At 38.7% G+C, this 18,486-nt stretch overlaps 3 protein-coding genes across 7 annotated transcripts; 1 reads left to right on the forward strand and 2 right to left on the reverse strand.

Annotated features, from left to right (window-relative positions):
- Window positions 1–563: 563 nt before the first annotated feature.
- LOC120009030 lies at window positions 564–6,030 on the reverse strand. The gene is made up of 5 exons (XM_038859457.1): window positions 5,868–6,030; window positions 4,853–4,914; window positions 2,403–4,760; window positions 2,143–2,251; window positions 564–1,710 (listed from the first exon to the last, which is right to left on the reverse strand). Exons 1-5 carry the CDS (start codon window positions 5,974–5,976, stop codon window positions 1,100–1,102), a joined length of 3,249 nt encoding a protein of 1,082 aa, XP_038715385.1. The 5' UTR covers window positions 5,977–6,030; the 3' UTR covers window positions 564–1,099.
- A 987-nt stretch (window positions 6,031–7,017) lies between these two features.
- Window positions 7,018–10,781, forward strand: LOC120009032 (phosphatidylinositol transfer protein PDR16-like). Of its 4 annotated transcripts, none has more exons than XM_038859462.1 (6): window positions 7,018–7,492; window positions 8,592–8,675; window positions 8,802–8,978; window positions 9,105–9,203; window positions 9,281–9,526; window positions 10,248–10,781. In XM_038859462.1, the coding sequence occupies exons 2-6, from the start codon at window positions 8,610–8,612 to the stop codon at window positions 10,530–10,532; spliced, it is 873 nt and encodes a 290-aa protein (XP_038715390.1). In that variant the 5' UTR covers window positions 7,018–7,492; window positions 8,592–8,609; the 3' UTR covers window positions 10,533–10,781. The 4 variants fall into 4 exon arrangements, with proteins under 4 accessions (XP_038715390.1, XP_038715389.1, XP_038715388.1 ...); XM_038859461.1 differs by having other exon boundaries at window positions 7,019–7,492; window positions 8,573–8,675; XM_038859460.1 differs by having other exon boundaries at window positions 7,019–7,492; window positions 8,581–8,675.
- Window positions 10,782–10,946: 165 nt separating this feature from the next.
- Window positions 10,947–16,161, reverse strand: LOC120009031 (uncharacterized protein At1g01500-like). 2 transcript variants are annotated; one of them, XM_038859459.1, is made up of 3 exons: window positions 15,847–16,161; window positions 14,279–15,093; window positions 10,947–11,474 (listed from the first exon to the last, which is right to left on the reverse strand). In XM_038859459.1, the coding sequence occupies exons 2-3, from the start codon at window positions 14,993–14,995 to the stop codon at window positions 11,241–11,243; spliced, it is 951 nt and encodes a 316-aa protein (XP_038715387.1). In that variant the 5' UTR covers window positions 14,996–15,093; window positions 15,847–16,161; the 3' UTR covers window positions 10,947–11,240. The 2 variants fall into 2 exon arrangements, with proteins under 2 accessions (XP_038715387.1, XP_038715386.1); XM_038859458.1 differs by having other exon boundaries at window positions 15,715–16,161.
- Window positions 16,162–18,486: the final 2,325 nt, after the last annotated feature.

An 18,486-nucleotide genomic window follows, 5' to 3' on the forward strand; every position in this document is an offset into this window, starting at 1 on the left:
CGGTTTGGGTTTGTGTAACTCAACGATGTGGTTTATAAGTATAAGACTATGAGCTCAAGTGCTCAACCTTAAATAATTTAGACGTCTTTTAAATGACAAAGTCACGATTGGGTTCTTCTCATCCCTATGGAGAATATTAATCTTGTCCATATGAATATATTACTAATGGTATTAGAGATAATCACAATGCAATAATCCATACTGTTTCCATAGCAGTATGATATGATTGTTTCTTGATCCATCTTGAGCCCCAAAGTGTAGGCCCATCAATACCTAAACTTGATCTGCTCTATGATCTTGGGCCTTGGAGGCCATTTAGTACATAAGAGCAGACATCCCGGCCCATCTGTGAAAAATGCAGGAACAAAAGGACGAAATCACGAGGAATTTTTGAATTTCGGTATCAATTGCTTGCTTGAAGGTCTCTAACTGTCGCTAAGCTCAATCATGGCATTCACCACTCGCTGCTCTGCTGATAATGGAGAAACTTTCTGTTAAAAGTCTGATTCAGAATCGAATTTACCCTCTGAATTCTGAAGACGCTGGATTATGTACAGGTATTGCATTAGCTTGTCTTGCTTTACAGTTGAAATGCTGGTTTTCCTTTTAAAATATGTTCTAGGGTTAGCCTGCTCTTCACTGCTTTAACAAGAGTTGATGATCTTATCCAATTGAGTTGCAAAGGGGTTGTAAATCATTTGGAATGAACAAAATATTAGTGTTATGGAGCATAAGTTCATACTGACTTTCCTTTTGTTTTCGTGATGTTGCTAGAGTAATAACATAATGTCATAATTGAACGATCATATTTTGGGATAAACTGGTTTTAGCAGAGGCCTTTCAATGGAGTATATTGACTGTGGACTGATTTTCATGTAATCATTTTTCTGGGAGAAGTCTCTCTACCATTTAATTTTGTTCTGTTACATGATATGAGGGATAAATAAAGTAGATGAAATTTTGAATTCCACTCAACATATACTTGTGAATCAAAATCCATAAGCACACAAAAATTATTTTCAGCAAATTCGAGCATAATATGAAACAAGTATTATGGAAACGTTGTCACCTGTATTCTTCCACAAGCGAGTCCCACAACTTATACTGCTAAAAGATCACTTGTCATCTCATCCAGGAGTCCATTGAGCACATACTTCTCAACATCCTTTATAATATCATCTTTTTCAAGAATTGCAAACATCGCATCATTCCACCCAGCATCCCACATGCAATTTATGTCTGGATCTCTGTTGTAGACGTCAATCTCAAGCATTTTTGGTAAGTAATCTTCAACAACACATTCTTCATTCCCATTCTTACCGTAATATTTCAATTTCTCCATGTCTGCTTGCAAACCCTTGACCAATTCATCCAGAGTTCGTACCTTCACAGAAGTTATGGATACTGTCATGAAAGGACTGACACAGAGCTCTTGACTTCTTCCCTTTCTTCTCATTACTTCGTAGCCACAGTCTATGAGGAGCTTCATTTCTTTGTCGTGTTTGCCAAAACCACCATCATGAAGAATGCGAAAAGGAATGTTTAATCTGAAAAGCGCTTCCGCTGTATCGAGAAATAATTTACTTCTAATCAATGTCTGCTTCAGCAAAATTTCATTTTCTGTTAGCGGCTCTGGTTTTACTGATTTATAGTACTTCTGGCGCTCCTGCTGTGTGGGGTGGGAAATATTGGTCCGTGCTTCATGAGTGTCTGAAAAAAAATTCAAATAAGTGAACTATGATTCATGATAACCTCCTCCCTCTCTTCTTATTCATACACTTGTGATTCAGAATATGGAGACGTTAAGATGTATGTGATCTTGGCTGTGGGGAAGGAGTAAGGCTGAATGTATGAAGTTCTTGGAAATTATTTAATTTTAGCTAGTTGTGATTGCATTTGATGTCTGATGATATATGTGTCTTTGCGGTAACTCAATCTTTAGCAAACTTTAGATGCAGACATGGTACATTTGGCAGATGTAACGAGGAAAGTTACTGGCTGGCAGAAGATGATCAAGATGGTATATTGGTATTGACAGGAGAGACAGTAACCAGACCTTTTCTTGTTCTGTGCTTATACAGTAGGAATAAGTCTTTAAAATTGTGGGAAGGAAATGAAAGTGGGAGTGAAAAGTTTGCTTACCATTGACTGCATCTGATGCAATTTTGTGAGAGTTGAGTTGTTCATCACTGCCAAAAGCAAGTTCTTGATCCTGGTGACCATTTTTAACCGTTGAGATTTTGCTTGGATCCTGCATGCACCCAGATAAGCTGATGTGAGTTAGGGTAAGAAAGCTATGAAACTTTCCAGCAAGAATTAATTTGTGGTTTGTGTTGAATTTAGAGTTTTAATTCTCTTGGCATGCTGGAACAACAATTAGATTGCGGTTAGTATGTGCTTACACTTCCATCCGGAGCCTGTATTTTTCGTTCTTTTAGGCTAGGCCATTCGTCTTCTATGGGGCCGTGAAAATTGGTAGCCTCTCTGTCTTGAATCTGTTGTTTCTGTTGCACATTCGATGGTTGTATGCTTGCTACTGAGTTATTCGACTTCACAATGGATGCTCCTGCTTCTTCCGACTTGCTCATGCTCACCTGTGCTGCTTCCTTGGTCCCAATAAGCTTGTCATGCTTTCTCTGTTTTACTTTCAGCAAAATGGGATTATGATGTTTTGGTGGCTTTGCAAAATTTTTTGGACTTACATTTCTTCGTGTCATCACTTCATCAGCCTTTCTATGGGCATCTCCTTTACTTCCTTTTGTACTCTTTGTCTTCTCTCTGACTGAAACATGAAGTGATTTTTCTTCCATAGCTTGTGAGATTTTGGTCTTTTGATTTTCTAATTTGAAGTTCTGAAATCTTGTAGAAGCATCTGGATTCGAGTTTCTGTTCTCTGAGTTTTTCATTTCAACGTTGAAATTACTAGCACTTCTGTCTCCAGCAAGATCTCCATGGGGTCTACCAATTTGCAATCTTTCAGTTTGCGTTGTATCAATGGCTTCCATGGAACCTTTCCTACTATGTGTGGACTGATTTGGATGTAGATGCTGCTTTTGCAAATTCATTGCGCTGTGCGTGGGTTGAATATTCTTTTTGGGCATTACATCGCATTCCTTCTGTTTTCTGGTGCTTTGCTTCTCCCATTCCCCTGCTTGATGCTTTTCTTCTCGAGGCACAAATTTTCGGAGGACGTCTGGCTGTTGGGTTGCACGAGCAATAGAAGAGTTTTGTTGACTGCTGGAAAGCAATGTTCCTGCATGTATTTTCTCTGTCAAATGCGCACTGTCCTTAAATCCTGTTTTTCTTTGTGAAAGAAGTGCAGCTTCTGATCCTTTATGGATATGAGGAGCCATCCTTTGCTGCTCATGTTTTAAGATTGGTTCCTTCTTTCCGTTCTTTTCAGCAGCTTTTTGCTCCTTGGGCTTTTTATTATTCTGGCTGCTCTCGCTTTCAGGAATTTCCTTTCGCCTCGTGGTGATTTTATCGAGTTGGCTGTTTTTGCTTTGTTCGTTATCTCTTCTGATGTCCGTCTTATTTGAGCCTGTCTCTGCTTTTAAACTTTCCACATTTTTCCAGGGTGGATTTGAATCATTGAGAAATGCCTCAAAGTTATCTCGGTTAATTGCCAGGCCCTTTTCTGTTTGTGACACAAATTTGGAGTCCTGAAACTCTATTATTTGGTTGCGTTGTATCTGCTTTTGTTTCATTACTGGGTGTGCCAGATACTCAGCATCTTTTCTCTGTTGCGCGGTTGTAGCCTGGGAAATCCCCTTTGGAATTATTCTTTCCATTCTCTGCTTGGGGCTGGCATCTTTCTGTTTTGCATACGTTGCTTCATCATTTTCTGGAAGTTCATCTAGCCCCATTAGTTTTGCAATAACATTTGGAATTCTTCCCTTTTCTGTTTCGGATTTGGATGCACTTGAGTAATTCTTCTGGTCTGAGAATGCAGCCAGAGATTTTACTTCAGGGCCATAGCTAACTGATCGTTTGTGAGAAATTGAATTTGGGGTGCTTGGGGCCTGCTTTTGAGAGTTGGTTTTGGCAACTTCTGACAGGTAGGCTAAAGCCATTAGCCTCTGTTTGAGGTCACTCCTTCCAACTTTCTGGATGCCATGATTGTTTCTCGAGGACTCATCAAAAGAGAATATTGGTCGGCCCAGTTGCTTTTGCTCAGCTATTCTAACTGTCGTGTCATCGTCATCGTCATCTTCATCTTCATCTAGCAAAGTGATCCGGTTTTTCCTCTGTGGACTGATCATGTACTCTGAAGTTTCTTGTAGGTTTACAAGCATCCGCAGGGACTCCTCCAGATCTATGGCCCCTTTAAAAAGTTCATTCCCAATTTCTATTGAATATTTGTCAAAGTTAACGCCATTAGAGCAAGCTCTGAGGATCTGGTTTAGTTTCTGTGCCCCTTTTGATATTTCTTGAATATGAAGATGAGAGACGATGGGGAAATGATTGGCTGATGACAAGTGCCTATGGTCACTGTTCTTTCTTTCCGTCTTGCCAAACTGCACTGATCTTCTGCCAATTTGATTCAGGAATGTCAGTATTGAACTATTGCCCGATGAATCCATTCTTGTAAGCCTTCCTCCATTTTCAAGCGCAAATGCCAGTGCCTTTGATAGATCCCCTATTTGTTCTGGATTCTGGTCTCTCCCAAAAGGAACAATCTGCATTGATGCTTCTTCCTTCATGATTGATTTAGAGCCCCCATTGGACCTTTTATGCATAGTTCCAGTTCTGAAACTAGTCTGCAGGAAGTAAAGCAATTCATTCAAATTTGTAAATTTGTGTCAATTGTTAAAGAAGCTCAATACATGATCTTCAGATTTGAAAAACTTACCTTTTCGTTTGTTTTTAAATTGCCAGATCCTCTGTGAGTGTGCTTGGCGTAAGTATATGCATCTGCAAAAACAAAAATAAAATACATATGTCGTTAAATTGATTATTGAGTTCAGGTTAGCTTAGATAACCAAAACTTATAGAAGTTTGAACTATAGAGTATAGAGTAAAATTTGTCCAAACTCTAAACATGTAAGATGGATAACAATTGATACTTTGGGGTTCTTTGATGTTACAAGCCAATTTTTTTAGTTTATTATATCATTGTATATATTTATTTGTTGGCAAAACCAAAACATGTGCACCTTACTACATAATCATATCTTATATATGTTATTAGGTATGCTGCTAGATGAGAAGAAGAGGGATGATAGATTATATTTTTTTTCTGGTATGATGAGAATATGAGATGCTTGCCGTCCTTCTTATGTGACACCTCAATGCGTGCTACGTTCTTTGGAAAATGTGAAGGCTATGTCACAGTGCATGCGCTTGTTAATTTCTAAGAAGGAAGAAAGCCAAAGAAGTGTTAATATATACATATATGTAGCCTTTCTGAGCCTCCAAATAATTGTTTTCCTACTTTGTTCCAGAAAGTAGGTGTCAGAGCACATCTTTTGTATTCGCTGGATGCCGGGGAATTATAATCGTGATTGGGATAATAGTTTAGAGCAGAATAATACCAAACTGATGATATCAAGTTCTCAAAAATTGCTTGAATGCCCTCAAACCCTCCCTTCTTGGCTATTTTAATGCCATAGTGAGCCAAATGTATGATTGTGAGCTTCATCAGCTTTGACATTTTGCGTTTATAAGTGAATGGATTTGAGGTTTGTTAAACTTGTATATTCCATGTTTCTACTCCAAATCTGTTATTGGGTCTTTGGCTTTGGAGAACAAATATGCACACTTACATATATACTTATATGCCTCAGGTACTTTTTTTTCCTTGTGGCAAATGAAAGCAAGAAGTGTTCCATTCTGAAGCACGTTGAATGTGAAAGATAAATGCTTACCTGCAGCTAATGGTTTTGAAGACTTTGAGCTATGAGAAGCAGCCATTCGCTCCTTCCTTAAACGGAGATCATCTAACAGCTTCTGTGCAAAATCTGATCTTTTTGCCATGCTTTCCACTCTGTCGGAACGAAGCTCCTATATGGAAATACTTTTTCAGCTATAAACTGGTATAGTTTCTTTTACATTGAGTTTGGTCTATCTATTTTACAGAGATAAAAGATAAGGATGTCTTTGTTTCTTTTAGGGTTGGGAGGGTTCTTTCAGAGTTGGGTGAGGTAGGAAGTCCAGTCCAAAGTAATAAATAAGTTTTTGAATTTTCATGCTTGGAATGTTTGACGTGAACCTTAGCTCTCACTCAGTGGAAGAGGGTGTCTGTAACACTGTGGGTATCCTGACTTTGATTCTAATCCAAGCAATCTCAGAGCTTTCAATGTGTGGGCTTCTCTACCAAGTCGTCACTGCCAGCAAATTCTTATTATTTTTTCTTATCCCTTGAAAACTATTGTTCATTCCTTTTTCTTATTTTCCGATTCATGATATTTAGAATTGCTGTAGTGACTTCAGTATGTGTCTTTCAAGTACTTCTTCAGTGGTATGTTAATATCTTAATGCACTTGTAGACTGTAATCCATACATCTTACAGAAAATAGTTTGTTTTCTTTTTGTCTGGCAGGAGGAGCACGGACTACAACGAACTCTGGGAGCCCAAAGCAATGGTGTGGCGGATCATAACTGGAACTCTGGGAGAGCCCAAAGCAATGGTATGACGGATCATAACTGTTACATAACCATAACAATAAATCATGCAAGTTTCGACTTATTTCCTTGTACAAGCCCTCATGGGAGACCTCTCCCCGCGTGGGCTTCATCTTGATCTTATCTGTTACCAGCGCGGAAGCATCTGTGCCGTCTGTGAATCTTCACAACGCTCCAGTTACAGCGTAAATTGAGATGAGCTTCAACAATTAAGCTCTCAATAGCCCATGCAGAGACCAAGTTTGGTTGATTAATCGCATTGACCACTATCAGAGAATCACCTTCAAATACAACTTCCTGCTGACTATGAGATCAACACAGCACTTTATACCCAAAACTACTGCCTAATGCGTTTCTGAAAGTAGCCTCCAGATTGGGAAACATTGGACCGAAGCAAATATAATGGGTAGAGGATACAATATGGGCTCGGGCCTATTGGGGTCCTGAGCCCAAAAGATGATATCTGGGTCTCATAATCGTAATCAAGCCGACAGCAATAATTCGTTTCCTCTTCTAGAAGACTAGACTACTTGACTTGAGTTGTCAACGCACGAGGGAGGAGAAGAGAGGTAGTGCGCTACATTATTTCCTCATCATAAAATATCTAGTAAAAAAACGTCATCGTACGGGTCTGATTCTGTAGTGTGGCTCACAAAATATCCGACAAACGAAACTCCTCTACAGACTACAGGAAAGTCACTGGCTTGTTCCTGGCCTCCTGCCACTCTCTTTTGAACTAGAAATCCCCAAGTCATGGCATTTTCGTGAAGAAATAAAGGCAGCCTGAATCCGATTGTAACCCTCTTCTCCTCTCCTCTCTTGGAAGGAATCAGAGGAGAGATTCGGACTTTCTTTCTCCTTCCACCAGGTGAGTGGATTCATCATTCAAAGCTGTTTCATTAATTTTTTTTAGATTTAATTGGGTATTTTTAAAATTTTATTTTTGTGCTACTTGGGTTGAGAATACTGGATCTTTGTCTGCGTTTCGTGGTTCTGTATCTTTTTGGTAAAGCATTTTTTATTTGACATCGAGGCTGTTCAGACTGAGATCAGTTGGTCTTTTGGGTTCTGAATAATTTCCCTTTTCTGGTAATGTTTATTTTCTCCTTTGGAGATTGTGATTCTAGTGGGACGTTCTTGTTGGTTTGGGGATAGGGGACGTTTCAAGTTGGGAATCTGATCTTTAGTTTCCTCCGTTATTGAAAGGTTTGTTCAGGTTGAAGGTTGTGTTAGATGTTTGTTTGAATGACTGAATGAAGAAAGCTAACAAAGAACGGTGGTTGTAGGCAGTGGTTGAATCATGCTTTGTGTGTATGTTTGTGTAATGGGATGTGCATATGTTTCGTGATGGACGAATTCTTTAGCTAGAGTTTGTGTTAGGGATGGATCACATGGTCAAAATTTGCATCATTGCTTCCCTTTTGGTGGGTGGGTTGCTGATGTAAAACTTTGTTCTCCTCAAGAATGACTTGACATGGTTCTGTTCTGCTTGATTATGTCTGTGGGTCTTGTGGATATGCAATATTTTTTCTTGCAGTTTCCGCTTGAAAAGACACACATCAAAATAATATTATATCAAGGATTGAATTTCTATTGATGTTAGTAACGTCCTACTTCCAATGAACCTTATTTTTATTGCTTGAAGGACTCGTGGTTTCTGCTATGATTTGAGGTGCATTCGCATGACCTAGGCATCTCGTGTCAGCTGAATTTCTTACCAAGCAATATTTTCAACTTCTTGATTTTAAAGTTGTTTCCAGTGGTAATGTTTTGGATCTCGTGATAATGATTTTATGCTTTAAAATGAGATCCATCTGTTGTCCCCTTTTTCTAATTTTTTAATACAAAACAATGCTTTAGAAGAAGAAATTCATGCTCATTGGGAACTTGAAATGCTGTTCAGTTGGGTTTTTTTTTTTTTTTTTTTTTCTTCTGACTTGATGTTCAGTGTTATAGTCTGAAGTCAGGTTGTGGTGTCAATCATCATGTTTCGTCGTTGGAATAATACTAATCATGCTCAGGAGAATGATGAGGTGCATTCTGAGTCGAAGGTAATAAATTGTGATGTGCTGAGTCAGTTTGGTTTTTTTGGTTGCCATTTCAGATTGTTTACCTTAAGCTCAATTAAGTGAAATGTAGGCCACCATTTGATATTTATAACTACTCCACATTTTTAGGTCAATGAGCTTAAAGCTGCAATAGAACCACTTTCTGGACGCATCTTACAGTATTGTGACGATGCATGCTTGAGGAGATATTTGGAAGCTCGAAACTGGAATGTTGACAAATCAAAGAAAATGATTGAAGAGACAATTAAATGGAGATTGGCCTACAAACCTGAGGAAATCCGCTGGGTAGGTTGGGGTCAATGTTCTGCATACTGAACGATTGATGCTTACTAAATATGATAATTATAATAATTGTGTATTTTTAAGCTCTTCGTAAACCTTTTCAATCTTGTAAACTGTTTTTGTTGCCAGAATGAAGTTGCAGTTGAAAGTGAGACAGGTAAAATATATAAAGCAAATTTTCGTGACCGACATGGAAGAACTGTTCTTATATTGAGACCAGGAATGCAGGTATAGTCTGTGGATTATCCATAGTACATATTTCGAGCTTCATTGCTTTGAAAATTGACACTGGTATAAATTTTCAGAACACAAAGTCAATTGATAATCAAATGCGACATTTGGTATATCTCTTAGAGAATGCTGTCCTCAGCCTTCCTGAGGGTCAAGAACAGATGGCATGGTTGATCGACTTCACTGGATGGTCTGTAACCAACAACGTTCCTATCAAATCAGCACGAGAGACCATCAATATTTTACAAAACCATTACCCTGAGAGGCTAGCCATAGCATTTCTGTATAATCCCCCTCGGATATTTGAGGCGTTTTGGAAGGTTCGAGTTCTACTCTCTTGACTGCAGTGTGATTCTTTATTGACTATTAAATGTCTCTTGGCTTAAAATTACTTAACTCGTTGCTAATTTTTCATCGATGGACTGTGGTTGAAAGCAGACATGGATAGTAATAATAGCAGTTTTTGAGCAAGGTTGTCTATTAAGTTTCAACCACCAAAACTGTAACTCCGCATTGGGATTATCAGCTACTTCAGTAAGAATTCGAACCATTCATTTGGATGGTAAATGAAATTACTTTACCCTGGATAATGGCGTTACATTTTCTGATAGTGCTTACTGGTTACTAATTATACTCTTAAGAGAACACTTACTTTTGGATGAAGATAAAATATACCTGGATATACGATTAAGAACAGTATGATCGTTACTTTTGGGTGATATCTGATCCATATTAAGGTTACTATCCTGTTTATAGCCTAGAGGTTGAATGCTTCCTCTTGCTGCTTATAAATTATAATTGACCTTGTGGCATCCACTTCAAACATTTTGCAGTTGCTTCGGGTCTTCTTTCTTAGCTTGTAATTGAAATCCCTTATTTTACTATTTTTTCTCCGATCTTTCTCCTGGTTCCGGTAACGGGGCAATAGTGAATGATGATCATATTTAGTCCCTAACAACTGGATAACTGCAAAATGCAGCTATTCCTTTTCCATTCAGGAAGTGGTCTCATAGATAACGTGTTTTGCTTCTGTACTTGCAGATTGTCAAGTATTTCATTGATGCGAAAACATTCCAAAAGGTGAAGTTTGTGTATCCCAAGGATACCGACAGTGTAGAACTCATGAGATCATATTTTGACGACGAAAATCTCGCAACTGAATTTGGGGGAAAAGCCGCACTGAAGTATGAGCATGAAGACTTTTCTAGACAAATGGCCCAAGATGATCTGAAAACTGCTGCCTTCTGGGGACTAGATGACAAGCTACAAGGCATTAGTAACGGCCATAATGGAGCCGAAGTGGCTCCAGAACCCCATTTGAACTAATAATAATATTGCTTCATTGATTCTCAGTGCGCCATAGTGGCAGCCGGATATAGTCACGGATGCCATGACTTTAATTTTAGTACCGGAGTTTAGAGCCAGCATGCAAGTATTTTCCACTCATGTTGATCTCTGTAGTCTAGACTGCATCTTGCCCTTGTCTTATGTCCATCCATCTCTGAATGAATATGTAATGACTTCCTTCCAATTTGGCCTTTCTATTGTCACTCTTCATGATTGGAATGTGGACTATTTTTATGCCAACAAGCCCACTGAGCAGCTAGGCGTGGAAATTGAACTTGCGATATCCTGCATTTTCGAAAAGTTAACACTATCAATTTCACCATCACAATCAAAACTTCTTTTGTTACCCACGCTCAACTCGGGTAAGCTTCTTTGTTACCCACACTCAACTTAGGTTCACAAAAACCAGTTTTATTTACAGGGAAATACAATCCATACAAATGTGAAATGTGTAAAACACTGACAAACCCTTCTCATTCCATTCCAGTTAGGAATCCAGTTATGTATATATCCTTTCTTCTAAACAAGCACCATGACACATTTAGATATGAGTTCAGACAAGAAACACATGCAAGGAAAAGAAAGTGAAAAAACTGTTAGGACACAGAAACTACTGAGTCAAAATCTGTGATCATCCCATCATAAACAAGAAGTTAGCCGCCTATGGACAGAGGGAACTGACAAGAATCACCCAAGTCGCCTCTTGAAGTTTCGAGTGGTTGTTTGGTAGGTACGGGCCAGCAAGCCGACCCCTATACCAATTCCCAGACATATGCCTAGCCCAATTCCAACACCAACCCTGACACCAGCATTGAACCATGAAAGTTCACCATCTTCACCCTCCATGTATTCTGTCCTCCTCCAGTAGATGTTGCTGTAGTCTTGTTCAGCTTCAGGTTTGTAGTCTCTATAGTCTGCTACCTGCAAATCAAATTTGAAAAGTTAAACCATGAATTTTGGGCATATGTGGCTTTCAGTAGAAAATAAAACTGAGAGCTTTGAATTCAACGACAACAATGGGAGAAATTTTCGATCAAAGTAACTCAATGTGCCTGCCATTTGGCAAACCTTTTAGGCCTGATGCAAAGCACGGCTAAAAGAAATATTGCTAAATCTATCCAGGCCAGTAATCTCCATTCATTCAAATGAATTTTCTTCCTCGGTTCTACATTTAAGATCTATAAACCTCAACCAGTGCAAGAGATAACGGGTCTAGATCCATGAAACGAGGACGAAAAAAACTGGCTAATATTTACTAGTAATGTGCAATGAGCCAACGAGGATATTACACATTGCACAAGAATAGCCTAAGCACCTACATGATAAAAACAAGAGGTTCATTTATCTAACACTGCAATTGTCTAGGATAAATCATCATCATCAAAGTGTTCATCCCAAACAATCCACAGGGTCAGATAACTATCTAACACAAAATAATAAGAATAAAATGTTTCCAAATCCTTTGAACTAACTATCAAACACAAATAACTCTTGAAAAAAAAATCAATTATAAGAACAAAAACATCCATTCAAGTGAAGATATGATATGAATCAACTTAAACAAGGCAGAAGATAAGTTCAAAAACTATGGGTGCTGAAAAACTTAGGAGCTCACTTTTTTAAGTTTTGCACATCTCATGCAGCTGCTGACTCAAAGGTAAACCTCAAAGGGCTAGGGCCTCCAATTACCAACAGTGGAAATGGGCGATGATGTGTGTGTGTGTGTGTGTGGTGGGGGGGGGGGGGGGGGGGTGGGGGGGTGGGCGGGGCGGTTGGATTTGTTTCTAATCCTGCAAAATAAACATTTGGAATCTGCAACAAGAATAATGCTCCGAATTCCCCAGCTAAGAAGTTGTTGAGAGAGAGAGAGAGACTGCAATGAAATCAGAATCCATACCTCAGTCATCTCTTTTCCATCTACTCCTTTCTTGATGGGTGAGGTTGATCCAATGACAGTCAGCCATGATAGCATTGGGTGTTGGAGACTTGATGAATCAAGGAATCAAATTTTAACCTCCCACGTTGTCCATGTGCCCCATGGTGGTTTATTTGCTCACTCGGATAGTCAATTCTTTACATTGTAGGATAATTTGGGATAAAACAGGAACAAAGAGGCTTTAGAGGGAGAAGAATGAAGGGGGTTTGTTGTGAATGGGTGCATGTTCTTCGAACAAGTGCTATTCCTACTTGTGTCTTATTTGCAGTTATATGTTAAAAAAGAAAGTTTTCTTGGACGTGATATATTTCTCTGTCCTTTCTGGGTACATAGAAGTCTGACACGTTTGGTTTGGCTCATTAAAGAGTTCCAATAATTTTATTATTGGGAAAGAGCTTCAGTGCAATAGTGAGTGTTAGATCTGAGCACCAATCTATTAGAATCGTCAAAATGGAATAATGGAAGGAACAAGATGTTGAAAGCGCCTACTACAAGCAGTGATGTATAGGCTCAACATATCAAAATCAGGGGCCAAAAAGTTTGAAGCTCAAGAGAAATATACTAGCTTCAGTATAATAGTGTTAGATCTAAGCACCAATCTATTAGAATCGTCAAAATGGAATAATGGAAGGAACAAGATGTCCAAAGCGTCGACCACAAGCAGCGATGTATAGGCTCAACATATCAAAATCAGTGGCCAAAAAGTCTGAAGCTCAAGATAATTTATCCACATCTATGTTTAAATTTTCATTCTCAAGTCAAGAACCAATGATTACCCAAGCATTGTAAAAGACACTAAATGAGAGATTTGTGAACAGTATGTATGCTTTGGACCATAAGCAGAAGTGTTATGCCTTCTATATGTGAAACCAGGAGCGCTGCCTGCTGGGGAACCAATTCTGGGAAGGACCTAACCACAACTTCACTAGTTCACTTGAATTAACAGAGCCCTAAATGCTTAACTAAAACCAATTGAAAGCATAAGTACCGTATTTTCTCTACAAACTGACTATTTTTGGCCAAACTGCTATCTGTCCAAACAAAATCAAGAGTGATGCGAGGGCTTTTACTTTGCTGATTATTTTGGCCAACTGAAGTTACTAGGGCATGTCTTATCACAGGCACAAAACATTCAAACTAAATTGAATAAAAAAACACACAGTGTCTAAGATGCATGAGACTCCAATCACTGCTCGATCTTGATTGGCCTAGTGTGAACTGTGAATTTCTTGGGAAGCATGATTACATGAGTCAATAATAGTAACAATTCATCAAGAAGTTGATGCACAGAAAAGGGCCACAAGAAAACACCAGGATTGGCCCAGGAGATTATGGGACCATGGGTGGATAGATAACACCAAGTGGCTTTGAGATAACCATGTGAGGTGGATAGTGGTAAGGACAAGACCGAAAACAAGGGAACCAAAACTGAATATGCAATGGAGTACCATCACAATCACTTGGAGACTGCCCTGCCCATACCTCCATATGACTTATCTAGGATAAGATTCGCTTTTTCAGTCATGTATCACTGTCTAGGAAGTATGGGTTCTGAATCAAGAAACATGTTTCTCGACAGGAAGCACATTCACAGGGAACAGTCAAGGGAGCTAATAACATCATTGCGGATGTTTATTAACGGCACATCATGTCACTTTTGAAAGCAACAGCATTTCATATCATAATTAATCAATTAACAACCAGGTTTTAGAAGTATGTCCTAAATTATGTGATTCTGAGTGCAGCACAACCCAAACAAGAACCTTAAAACTAGAAAGCCAATGCATACCTGGAGATCATGACCGGGTGACAAATCTTTCTGTGATTCAGTCATCTCATACTCTGGGATCACATCTAGTGCACACATCCTGTTATGCTTTTTCCGGAAACTAAGCTGCAGAGTCTTAGTTAAGATGATTGGTTTCCCTGAGAAGCAGCCAGCAATGTAAACTTCTATCATTGGTAATGATAATTCATGACTTGAAATATGTTTTCCCTTCAAGAAGCCAGAGCCAGCAGTTATCGCCGAGTCACAATTCATGGTCCATCTCTTGCCATTTCCTTTCATCTCCCCAGTGACGCCATTACCATTAGACATCTCCAAAACCCCTGATAGAATGAGATCCTCTTTATCGAACACCACGAATTTCACACTCCCCGTTAACCTAACATTATCAGTGCTCACAAATGTGGCTTCTTCTGATTTTTTGTCCACTCGATTTCTTCTTAGGAGTGAAGATACACCATCGGAATAAATATTACTTCTAGAACCATTAATCTCCAAGAAAGTGTCCGGGCTTAGGGGTATATGGATGAGATTGAGAGACTCAGGGGTTGAGTTGTCAACCAGGAAATTACTCACTCTAATATAGAAGACTCTCAAATCAAACCAAGGAGATGACAATTTGGTGCAGGGTAGAAATGGTGCGTATTTAATAATCTGGAGACTGCCAGAATCGGCTACTTCACCATTACCATTTTGTGATGTTTCATAAGGACTCGCCATGATTCAGGAGCTTAATCCTCTCTGAAACCCTCCAAGATAGATAGGTAAATTGACATGGATGTAACCACACAGACTGAAATCAGATTGCCACAGAAAACCTGTTACAAAATAACAGAAAGGGCTTTCTGTTCAGGCAATCCCAAATGACAAAAACGTGAACAAGTAAATGAATAGAGAAGAAACGGAAAACCCAGAAACTAAAATGGTCAAAGTTTCATCCAAAACAAAACAAAGCAAAGCAAGGTAAAAGGCTGCCAGGTAATGAAGTACAAACAGAGAAACCGAATCTTTAGGAACAGAAACCCTTGAAATAGGGGGAAGAGAAGAAAAAATCATAACAGAACTGAGATGCAGTCCCAACATTAATAACTGACCAATACAAAGAATATCAAAATCTTATAAAAACGGTATGATTTATTCCAACTACAAAGTATTAACCGCAGCTTCGCAAAAAAGCTTAACATGATTGAAATCATCAACCCCAGATACTACAATTCACGATTAAGCTAATTAGAGAAGCGATGCATCATCTATGTCCAAATTAATCAATACCTACATGAAAATGTGAAAGAGACAAATGAATTACATAGGAGAGTTATATAGAATGTTTGAAAACAACAACATTTTTTTTCACGGCACAGGAAATTTGATTCCTGTGAATCCCAATCAAAAGAAAGCAACAGCTACTAAGTCGAATCTGAATTCACTTGGCTATCTACCTTTCCAGCATATCCCAACTGGAGCAAAATAACGGCACGAAGAACAACTGTGAAATCTGCGCCTCAAAAACTCCCACTCTTTCTATAACTCTACAGAGAGCCACATATAAATGTGCATATAAAAGAACTTACCCAGAAAACCTCCCCTATCACTTTCTACTAGAAAGGCCCAGTTCTTGACGAAATCTATGAAAAACAGTGGACAAATATATAAATAACACATCACACATCTAAAAATGGAAATAATAGATAAATATTAGAGGTGGAAGTAATCTGGGTTATCGGGATTCCTTCCTTGATGCGACATTGCGACCATTCTTATTATAGTATTTCGTAGGTGCGTCTCTGTTTGAGGGAGATGGGCCTTGTCTGACTCTGCCAATGGCGATCTTATCCGATTAGGAGCCAAGAATTTGCATTCACAATGCTTGTGGGGGTCTGAATCCAACTCCGAAAGGGATGTGCAGGCGTAGGGAGGAATTAACGGCTATAAACACACGGGCTTTTGACAATTTTTGTTTCTGATGGGCCTAATTGGATCGTTTCGGCCCAATAAGCCCTTTCTTTTTTTATCAAGATATACAAATGACAAAGAATGAACCACTGGATTAATCTAAAAGCCCATACAAAGTCTGTTGTGGCCCATATTCTAATTACAATTTACAGTGGAGCCGGTCCAGGATGGGATCGGCCTAACAGATTGATTGCCTTTCGGCCTAATAACTAATGCTTTGGTTCCTAATAAAAGCCCATACAAAGACTATTGGAGCCGGACCACGAAGGGAGCGGCCCAACATGTCCATAAGAGGTTTTCACTATTTGAAAATTACCATCCAGTCCCTCTCGCCATAAACAAGAGCACTTGTTTCCGTTTCAAAGGCCATACTATCATAAATAATAAATTAATTGTAAGATCACTACAAGTTGGTCTTCTCTCTTGCTTTGTTTAGGGTATAAGATATCCGGATTTTGGGTTTAGGGTTTTAGAATACAAAGAAGCGGCAGATCAACAACGACCCTCCAAAAGATGTGGTCAAAATCAACTTTGGTCTTGCTCATTCATCAATAGTGACAATAGTTGCAAACGGTCTATAATTATTCAAAGGGGAACACCAAAAATCTGCGAAACGAGTAAATGCCGATAATCAAGGACCTTGGACATCGATGGAATGCGAGCCAAATGATCTTGAACGATCATGTCATTAGTGATTGTGATGACAAAAAGAAAGTGATGAATATCTGTCGTATATGATAATGCTTAGATTATAAATGTTGAATGTGAAATAGTATGTGTGTCAGATTGATCTAGAAGTGTTAGTAGTAGGACTTGGTGTGAAAATGGTGAAAGGTCGAGAGTTGGAGTTGAGGCGATGGGGCCGATGTCGATGTCAAAGTGATGAGAGGTCGAGGTTATAGAAGGTGGTAGTCGAGGAATGCGACAGGGATGCGATTTCGATAACTGTACGTGTCAAAAGGTCGTGGGCTCATAGAAAGGGACAAACAGTTTTTCTTCCCATTGCACTCATAATGTTATAATATACTCCTAAGTCTACTTAAATCTTAATCCCTAAATCCTAAATATTAAAAAAACTCATGATTTAACATGGTTTTTGGGATAATTGTAACCAATTCTAACGGGGCATTTGGTTAGCATTTTGAGGAGAGAATGAGGCGAGCTGAGGGTAAGAATCACTCATTCTCTTGTTTGATTGAGTTTGGAAGGGTGGAATCTCAAATTCATCTCACCCTCATTCCCTCCTTATGGAGATTAGCCAAGCGCACTAAAATGGTAAGATTGACTAATCTATACAAAAGGAGAATGAGTTTGATACTCAAAAGACTATTATACCACTTAACAAGAAATAATCACAACCATTAAATTAATCTATTCTTATTTTTATGTACAACAAATTGGGTAGTATGAAAATTGTACAATTAAAATTGTAACACTCATGCTCACTCTTCATTTCATACCAAACATGGTAATGTTCATCTCACATTCATCTCATACTCGTCTCAAACTCGGCTCACACTCATACTCACTGGATTAACAACCAAATGTCCCGTAAGAGCAATCACAATGGTGGTTTTTTAATGAGGCATGGATAATGTATGAGAATTTGTGTTTTGTTGATGTGGTTGTATTGAGAATGTGTTTTGCTGATGTGGTTGAGGCAACAAAATGTATTGGTACAATAGTATAAATTTACTGGCTTGATTTTTGTGTAACAGATATGGAATCCAATATTGATTTAAAGGTAAAAATGTGAGTGTGTATGAGATGTGGATCCCATTTTAGGCCAACATGGAGGCAGACAATGTTCCATCCCTTTATTGGAACACAAAAGTTTTTAATAGGTGAAGAAAAATTCATTTTTTTCCTTTCATACCCAAACAAATACACACCATTGCATTTGCTCTAACTAAAAGAATTGTAACCCGACTCGATGATTTTGTTGTCCCTATGAGGTCCACGAAGACCATCTTAGTTGTGTCTTGGCAGCAATAGTAAGGCCTCGAGCGCGTAATGGGCTGGAAAGCTCTACATCAAATTGTATAATTTGTATCTACTGCTTTACAACAAGATCAGTTATAGAATGATTTTAGCTGGCAAGGTATATTTAGTTAAGGATAAATATGTTGGGAGATAAAGTCAAAACTCAAAAGTCTTTTTAGCTTCTATTCCTTGTGCGTGTGGGTCATGTTTAAGAATTTTCTTTCTTCATTTGAATATTTTTACTTATCCCCTCCATTTGTCTCATGTGTTGCTGA

The sequence above is a fragment of the Tripterygium wilfordii genome, chromosome 11 (genome assembly GCF_013401445.1).
Source record: "Tripterygium wilfordii isolate XIE 37 chromosome 11, ASM1340144v1, whole genome shotgun sequence".
Taxonomy (NCBI): domain Eukaryota; kingdom Viridiplantae; phylum Streptophyta; class Magnoliopsida; order Celastrales; family Celastraceae; genus Tripterygium; species Tripterygium wilfordii.